The 9,494-nt window shown below is 42.9% G+C and overlaps 1 protein-coding gene across 4 annotated transcripts in view; it reads left to right on the forward strand.

Moving 5' to 3' along the window:
* Positions 1–9,494, forward strand: part of GRAMD2A (GRAM domain containing 2A) — a 78,263-nt gene extending 68,769 nt beyond the window's left edge. For 2 of the 4 annotated variants that reach the window (XM_036737078.1, XM_036737079.1), the window contains exons 10-13: positions 519–675; positions 1,245–1,344; positions 5,931–6,035; positions 6,424–9,455. In XM_036737078.1, the coding sequence (XP_036592973.1) occupies positions 519–675; positions 1,245–1,344; positions 5,931–6,035; positions 6,424–6,430 (369 nt within the window). In that variant the 3' untranslated portion in view covers positions 6,431–9,455. Of the gene's footprint in view, positions 1–518; positions 676–1,244; positions 1,345–5,930; positions 6,040–6,423 lie in introns of those variants that run through there. The other 2 variants (XM_036737082.1, XM_036737080.1) reach the window with 2 other exon arrangements.

Here is a 9,494-nt window from a genome sequence, read left to right on the forward strand (position 1 = left end):
AATTGTTTTCCATTGATACAGGGCAAATTAGGAAGGTCTAAAGAAGGGGATAGCTTATGAGTGGGTTGTTTATAACGTGTTGGCATTGCTGACTGAAGGGATAGTGGAACTGGTACTCTAGGGCATTTGGGGGGCATTGACTGGGTCTGTTTCCAGCTTACACTGATTGAATCTTGGCATCAGACATATTCCAGTGGAACTTTCCTTTTCTTATCTGTTTTCAGACCACAGCAGAAAGGGCATTTATTCACTTTCATTTTAGATTAAAGATTCAAAGAGAGCTGGTTTGAGTCAGAGACAGTGAGAGACAGTGAGCCTGGAAGATGGTAGGAGGGCATCTCCATGTTGCCATGGTGATGGCTTCCCACAGCTCTGAACATATCCAGGGTAATGGTTTTCTGAGAGAACTTGGAGACCTTGGCCCAATTCCCTATCTTAGAAAAGCCTCCTGGGGATGGGGTGGTGGTAACTATTTTGATGGCAGTCAAACAGACTGGGATCTCTCTCCTTCTCCATAGGAGGGTCTCGTTCCAGAAAGGAAATGGAGAAAGATGTCCCCAACTTCATTGTCTCTGTCCCTCCCTGATGATGTCTTCCCCTGCATTCATCGGGGATCTATGAACAGCCTGGGCACCAAGGAGAGCTCTTTCCCCTCTGAGAAACCCCTGGCAAATGGTGAGCTGGGGAGTGGCTAGGGTAGGATTAGGTGGAGGCTTCTGACCCATTCCTTCCTCTTCTCCCAGCTCATTTATGTAAACTTCTGAATTCTGATGAGGATAGAAAATGGAGGAGGAGGAAAGGGGATCAGGAAGCTTTCGAAGCAAAACTAAAATAAAAATACTTAGACTTTGTGTCCGGGAGGGAAAGCAGTCTTTTATGCAGGGTAGAATAAACCTGTGTGACAGGCCTCTCTGAGTATCAGCACTTACAGAGAACCTGCAATTGTCCCCACATCCACCTCTAGTTTTATAGGGTTAACCATAGTGGGGTGGGGTAGGGCTTTCTAAGAGCTGTTTGGGTACTACTGAAAGCCTTGCAACAAAACCCATATTTAAAAGTCCTTATTCTAGTTAAGAACCCAGAGTAACAAACTTGGTTCCCAGGGAAAGGACTGGAGTTGGGATTCCTTAGGCTGTATCCTAGTGACAGAACTTTATGCCAGCTTCTGAGGAAATTCTGTGCTTTAATGGGAGTGGGAGCTGGGCACACCATGGATTATGGGCTCTGCCGCACTTTCATTTTAGATAATGCCATCCACACAGAGGAAGAGCTGGAGGGGGAACCAGAGGGCAGCCCAGAGCTGAGGCCCTGGGATTATCAACTGCTCAAGGTCTTCTTTGTACTGTAAGTGGTATATGTATATATACTTCAAGGAATTGGTTTAGAGCCTCATGTTGGGGGTGAGGGCCTTTGAGTATGGTGTGGTGGTCTCAAGAATTTTTCCTGGCAGGCCTCGAGTTTAGCTGCCTCCTAAGAGAGTCAGAACACTGAAACAGAAAGGCATCTAATCCAATCCCAGCAGAGGAAACAGAGCCCTGTAGAGGTGAAGCAGTTTGCCTAAAGTCACAAGGCTAGTTTGCTTTCTTATTTCTTTTAACTATTCTTCCTGGTACCATGAGGAACTAGGGCTCTTCCTTAGGATTTCCCCTGAGCTCACCTACACATTGTACATGTCTGTAAAGGTCACCTCCCAAACCTTAGTGTACATACTTATTAATTTTCAAGGTAAGTCTTGGATATTGTAACAATAATATGCACTGTGGGTAACTTTTCCTACATCTCCTGTGAGCAGAGTGACTCCCCACTGCCCAAGGAGGACACAGAGCCAGGGGATGGCTAGAGCAGTAATATGGGAGTTCTCACTGGTACCTGCTCACTCCCCCCTCCCCCCACCCACACCACAAACTTTGGACTTGATGATTCCTGGTTTTAACCTGCATCTACCCCAGAGGTATCTAATTATCATTTTTTTTTTAAATCAGACCTACAGATATAAGGAGAGGAATTCCCTTTAACCCAATGCAGTTCTCACTTTTGTATCTCGGCAACTCTTGTCCACAACCACAAGCTCTTCATAATGAGTCCACTTAACAGGCTGGGGGTTCCTCTAGGCTTTTAACACTCTCTAGGTACCAATGCAGTAGTTAGACTGTCCACGTTTTATCCCTTATTCTCACTACATGGTGGGCTCACTACCTTTTATGCCACTTCTTGCCTTGGCCTACTTATGACCACCGTGCTTTTTTCTAGTGTTCTTTGAGTTACTCACAATTTGGACCTTTCTTTTTGAGAGACAATATGCCTCTCTTAAAGGCAGCTAGGTGGATAGAATGGTAGGCCTGGAGTGAGGAAGATGTGAGTTCAAATCTGACCTCAGATACTTCCTAGCTGTGTGACCCTGGGCAAGTCACTTAACTTATGTCTGTCTCGGTTTCCTCAACTATAAAGTGAGGAGGCTAATAGCATTTACCTCTTCGGATTATTGTGAGAATCAATGCGTTAATATTTGTAAAGCATTTAGCACAGAGCCTGGCACTTGGGAAGTTCTTAATAAATGCTTGCTTCCTTCTTTCCATCCTCATATGATCGTAATTTTGGGGCAGTGAGATAGCACAATGGATGGAGCACCAGGCTGGAATTTAGTTCGAATCCAACTTCTGACACTTCCTAGCTGGGAGACCCTAGGCAAGTCACTTAATCTATTTGCCTCAGTTTCCTCATCTGTAAAATCAGGATGATAATAGCACTTACTTCCTAGGATTGCTGTGAGGATCAAATGAAATATTTGTAAAGCACAGTGTCTGGCACATAGTAGGTGCTATATAAATGTCAGTTATTATTATCATTACTTAGACTCTCTCAGTTTCACCTATCAAAGACTCTTCTATGACCTTATCACATGTGTAGGAAACGTCTGGGGGAGGAGAGCCTTTAAGACTGCATTTTGCTCTATAGAATCAAATAGTTTTCAAAATAATAAACAGACAAAAACAACAGGATCCCATATGTTTTGTACCTTTCAGTCATTTATGTGACCGTAAAGATGTGGTTTTCTGTAATGCTTTTGTCTTCTCATTTCTTGCATTTTACATCCATTAATCTCTGTTAAAAAAGACATAATCTGTGACAATTTCTTCTGTGAAAGCCTAACTATTCCATTCTCATTTTTTCATCAAGGGTATCTTAGATACATGTATAGATCAAAAGTAGGCATATGAATTGGTAGTTGCTGATACAGCCTTTTGACCTTTTAACTACAATAATACCCTCCGTGACTTTTCCAATTCATTATCTTCCTCCTTTGCAGATATCTTGAGAATCAAGTTCTCAATATCCTCAGAATTATGTTGCCTTTAGCACCAACTTCTCCCATAGTAGAATGTAAGATTCTTCACCTTAGGGACTATCTTGCTTACTTGTATTCATTTCTCCAGTGCTTAGCACAGTGCCTGGTAGTAAGTACTTAGTAAATGCTTTATCTAATCTACTTATCTATATGTCTCGTCTAATCCAACTGCTTTTTTTTTCTATTTTCTTTAAGACCCTTTCTACTTCTTCATATTGTACATCACAGACTGAGATGTTTCGCTGTCAAGGATGAAGAAAATAGTTATAGGAATGCTATAACCATTTCATATCTGGAATTTCTGCCTGAGGGTCCCACTGATCTCATTAGTGACTGCCTTACATGGCCCATTATTTCAGGGAGGCCTCAGAACGGCTTCAATTCACTCCTTATTCCCTGGCCGTATTCTTTTTTCTTTTTAATTAATTAATTAGTTTTTTAGTTTTAGTTTACAACATTCAGTTCCTCAAGTTTTTGAGTTTCAAATGTTCTCCTTCTCTCTCTCCTCCCCCCTCACCACCCAAGACTGCATGCAATCCGATATAGGTTCTACATATACCTTCACACTAAACATATTTTCATAGTAGTCAAATTGTAAAGAACTATAACCAGTGGAATGAATCACATTTCTTGTTGTCCTGGGGTGAATGTTGAAAGCAACTCCATCAACTTCTTCCTTTGAGGACTGGCCTACCTAAGTTTGGAGGTGATAAGCACCAGAAAGTTGGCAAGTGGGTGATGTATATTTTTGGCTATAGCAACTGATACAACCTTTTACTAAGGGATGAAAAAGTTATCTCTTCTCCAGTGAGAAACTCATAACCATTCTTCCATAGCTGCAACTTTCTTTTATATTCTGGTTGCATTTAGAATGGGTATGTACCAATGTTTAAATGAATGTTTATTATCCTAAAGATGAGGCGAGTCTTAGCACCTTTCCTCCAGGGTAAAGGAGTTATTAAGACTCATGAAATTACAGGTCTTGGGAAATATTTAAGCATTAGTTCAGTACCAGAATCAAGTCAGAGGACCTGAGTTCAATTCTCAGCTTTCCCTCTTACTATCTGTGTGACCTTGGGGCAAATTCTTATCTTTTTTGGAGTTCAGGATGACTCCCAAAAGCCCTTCCATCTATAAATTTATGATCCTATGATCAAAAAGGCTTATTATATGTGGGGAATTTTTTGGTACGAAAATAAGTTAACTGTCTTCTCATTTCCCCCGTTCCTCAAGTATTTCTCCTTTCTCCCTTGATCCTGGGAGTGTTCAATACCCTTAGGCCTTCTAAGACAGCATTTGTGGGTTATATCAATATACTTAAAACTCAGACTCAAGGAAATCAGAGTATTGCTCACATTTAAGAGCAGGGAAAGGATATCAGAGGCCATCTGGTCTAACCAAAGTCCATTAGAGCTCTTTAACCCCTTCACTCTGTCTCAGCCACAGACATAGGTCAGGAGCAGCTTCTGAAAGCACAAAATTATTTGAAGGGAGTTAGCGTGATGTAGTGGGAAGAACTTCCTATCATTGACATCTGGGTTTTAGTCCTGGATCTGCTACTGGATGGCCTTGTGACCTTGATCAAACCACTTAAACTCTTGGAACTCTATTTCTTCATCTGTAATAATACACGAGCATCATGTAAGATTATGTGTAAAGTATTTTTAAAGTGCTATGCAGCACTTTAAGGTGTTACTATTATTATCAGCAGCAGTACTATAGAAGTCATGAGAACTGTGAATTCCAGAGATGCTGTTCATGATCTTAGGATGTGAGCTGACTCGGAAGTAATCTGAGTTGTTCTATAGCTTCAGAATGGAAGTATTTTTGTTTTAGTTTTGAGAAGCATAGGGACTTGGTCCCTGTAGGGGTAGGTGTGTGGAACATTAAATGTATTGAGGTTTAAGTTCTTTGTTTCTAAAAACTCTTTCTCTGAAGACTATGAATTCTAGGGTTCCAAAGTTAGGCTACCGCAAGATGGCTGAGGGGCCTGGCAGCCCATAAGTAGGGAGTGAAGGTGCTGAGAAATCAAGATAAATATACAATTAGGGTATGAGGGTGTCTATGGATTATGTGGTTCTTTTTCTTTAATATGTGAACTTCCTTGGTTTTGTGGCTATTTTTACTCTAATATTTACCATTTAAGCCTTTCTAGGCATCACTATAAGGAGTGTAACTCAGTTGGCCCTCAGGGATGTGGGACTCAGAAAGCTCAGAAAGTCACTCAATACCCACTAGGCCTTGAGACCAATGGAGCCGATCCTAACGGGTGTGGTAATAGAAGACAACAACCCTTATAGATACTTGGCCGGGATCCTTTCCCAACATAGCAAAAAAAAAAAAGTCTAGGTGGTTCCCTGGTGTGTGGTAGGGGACTGTAGTTTATTGCATTAGGGGTCTTGTTCCCCTCTTGCTACTAGAAGGAAATGAGGCCTCATCTGAGAAGTGCACCTGAGCTCCTCCTGATGCAAAAAGACTTCGGTCTTTTGTTCACAAGGCCCTTAATAGTCTGGAAAAATCAGAGAGATGGGATTCTTTTCTTTGGAAGGATTGATCCAGACATTGCTTGCTCTCGTTACCCTAGGATCTGCCTCCTGATTGTATCATCATCCTACATGGCATTTCGAATCTTCCGGTTGGAGCAGCAGCTGTGCTCTCTGAACTGGGACTCTGTCTCCCATAGACACAGGTGAGGTTATTCTCTTCCCAGGATCCCAGGGGGACTCATGAAAAAGTGATCCACACCAAGTCCTTATTGTCTTCCTCTCGGGCTCTAGGTGGGCTGTGAACTGTGGTTCCTTGACAGGGTCAAGCGGGCTAAAGTATTCTTGGCGTGTGTGTGTGTGTGTGTGTGTGTGTGTGTGTGTGTAGGAGGGATCTAGGCAGAAGAAGGCTACTCATCCCATTCCTAAGGGACTTGTCCATAAATTCCCATGTAGAAAATGAAAGTGAAGACTGGAAATCTCTTCCTGCTATTTTCCTCTTTCTCAGTCTTCTACCCACCCCCATCCCAAAACTCAGCCACAGCTTGTTTGCTGGTTATTACCTTCTATTAGTCTTGGTTTCTTTCCCTGCAGCAGGTGACAGCAGTGGAAGTTATGCGTGTCCCCTTTCCAAGAAGGGAGCCTTGATGTTGAGATTCCAACATAGTTCCCCCTCAGTTTGTGTTGCTGAAATGCCAAGAAGAGAGTCTTAATGAAAAGAGTTCTAATTTTCCTGCTACCTTGAATGCCTGATCTGAAGTACCTGTTTATGAAGGAATCTTCTCCTGGTTTTATTGGAATCAACTCAGCAGAGAGAGAAACCAGCTGTGGGATCCTGTGCCTCAGTTTCAGCTGCCAGAAGCAAGTGGGGGAAACAGCTTAAGCTGCTTCTCAGAAATGGGTACTCTGAGTAGGCAGTATTTATTGGAAAAGCTCACTGTACTTGGGCATCAGGAATAGGGTCTCATTGAGGTAACTCCCACCACTATGTCCCTCACTCCAGCTGTCTGTGGGATCCGAGGAATGAAGGCCAATACTGCTCATTCCTTTTGCTTCCCTTCACCTGAAGGCCTAGACTGTGCCCAAAATAATTACTTCCTCTGGGCCCCCAGAAGTCTTACCCAGACCAAGTTGAACAACGAAAGCCAAAGGGCATTTTGCTGCTGGGGTAACTAGACATGAGCTCAGGAAAAAGCTGACTATGCTTCTTAAGTGGAGGGGGAGAAGAGGCAGCAAGAGAAGGTAGGCTATGCTTATGCTTGTAGCCAAGCCTAGCTGTGCCTGGCAGCCTGGGGCAAAGCCGGAAGGGCAATAAGGAGGAGATCTGAGGGCCATTTGGAGTGGGGTAGGCTGTGGGAGGAAAAGCATTTCTTTGCTGAGTCTGTGCTTATGTTAATACCATTTTCTACCCTTCGCAAGGAGGCCAGGGAACAGACAGGCTAGAGGTAACTGGAAAATCAGTCAGGGCCAGTGTTTTTGCTTGAACTATGTGAGTCATTGTCAGAGCTAAACTTAGGTGTAATAAGCAAAGTGAATAATTGTGCCTTTAATCTATACCATTCTTGAATATACACTTTCAGCTCTCTTTCACAAATGGTACCCTGGATTACTGCTTCATTTTCCGGAAAATTGAGCTGGCACTGATTATTGGGGAAGTGTAGCCTCTACCTAAGAGTCCTCTCTGGGAAGAGCAGACATCCCATGGAGTGAGAGAAGCCTGTTTCACTTTCCCTTCCTCCACCCCCAAATCCCATTTAAATAATTTACAGCATCATGTCTCAGGCTCAGGTGCTTCTTGGCTTTGCGTACCTTGTCTTAAAGACTTAATGTGGTTGATATTCGAATTAAGACAGCTTCCAGATTTTTCTTCTTGGATCTTCCAGCTTTCTCCCTAAGTCTTTCTGATTAAGAAGATTTTTTAAGGAAATAACTTAATAATCCTGATCTTCCCCTCTTTGAAGAAGGGATAACAATTTCTGATCTTCCAACAAAAAATAAGCCCACAAGCTCTTCCTGAGTGCATGAGAGTTGGGAGAGGCAGAAGAAAATGAAGTTGGCTGAAAAGGTGGTAACTGTATCACCAACTCCAGTGCAGCAGACCTGCTCTCACAATTTCCCCTATTTAGCACCCCACCCCATTCCCTATTCCTGGAGTTTCCATTCACTCCCTTCCCTATCTTTGACTAGCTTAGCCCCAGGAACAGGCAGGGAGCCTAGCCTGCCTTCCTACCATTTAAGTACAGGCCAAGAAGGAAGCTGAGGAGAAGGGAACATGTCAAGTGCATCACAGATGACAATCCAGAAATTCTCACCCTGTAAGCATTGTTAGCCATCCTCTCCTTCCTCAAGATTTCTGAGACAGGCCTCTTGGCTACTTGGGATGTTCCTTTTTGGACCCTGGGGAAAGAGAGTGGGAGTATCAAGCTTGGAAGTGGGTATACAACTGAAAGGGAGCCCCAGCTTCCTCGGACACGCAAGAGGCATTCCAGAGAAGGCAGGAGTCGGGGGGAAGATGCTTGTGAAACTTCCCTGATTGAACTCTGTAAACTTAATCAAAGCTGCTGTAAACACTGGAATGTCCTGCCCCTTCTGAGGAGCTCCTGGATCTGTCACACTACCTCTGACTCTTTCCTCTTGTCCTAGTCCTTGGAGGGTCAGACAGCACCAGGAAGCTGAAGCCATCTCAATCGCTGAATCCCAGAGTGGGAAGGGACCTCAGATGTCAACCAGTATCTGAAGCAGGAATTCCCCACTACAAAGCCTTCAGCAAGTGGCCCTCCAGACCTCTCAGGATAGGGAACACATGACCTCATGAGACAGCCCATTTAACTTCTAGGAAGCGCTAAGTGTTAAAAAGTTTTTCCTTATATTGGGCCAAAATTTGCTTCTCTGCAATCTGCACTTGTTGGTCTTACCTCTACCTTCTGGGGTCAGGAAGAATGAGTCTAATGTCTCTTTGAAATGAAGATCTGTCAAAGAGTTGAAGACAATGTCCATATTCTAAGTCTTTTGTTCAAACCAAACATCCCCAGGACTTTCAAGTTTCCTTACCAGCCTGGCTGACCTCCTCAAGATGTGCTTCAGCTTGTCCAAGTCCTTCCTCAAATATGGCACCCTAGACTGAACATATTTAGATTCTATTTTCTGACCAGGGCAGGTTATAACAAAATTATCATTTCCTGGATTCTGGACACTACTATTTATGTTAATGTAGTCTAAAATCACATTATCTCTTTTGGTTGCCACATCACACATCAATTCATATTGCAGCCTACTAAAGACTCTACATCATTTTCATATGAACTACTTTCTAGTAATGTCTCTCTCCTTCCCTCCTCCCCACCCTGACCTGGGCAGCTGATTTTTGAAACTCAAGTATAGCACTTCACGCTTACCCTTCTAAATTTCAACTTGTTAGTTGGTGGACAGCAGGGTTGATAGCCGAGCACTAGGGACAATATGGAGTCTTCTATTGTGATGACTGTTTGTAAACTATAAGTATTTATTACACAGACATGCTTGGAATTGGATGTTTTTTTGATTTCCTGGGAAGATGGTCCAAACAGATTCTGTATTGTCTGGGGAAGGTGGGTGGGTAATCCTGGGGATATTTCAATACAGTGTGATGTAAACATATGAAAATATTTAAATTTTTTAAAAATCTG

The sequence above is a fragment of the Trichosurus vulpecula genome, chromosome 8 (genome assembly GCF_011100635.1).
Source record: "Trichosurus vulpecula isolate mTriVul1 chromosome 8, mTriVul1.pri, whole genome shotgun sequence".
NCBI classification, from domain to species: domain Eukaryota; kingdom Metazoa; phylum Chordata; class Mammalia; order Diprotodontia; family Phalangeridae; genus Trichosurus; species Trichosurus vulpecula.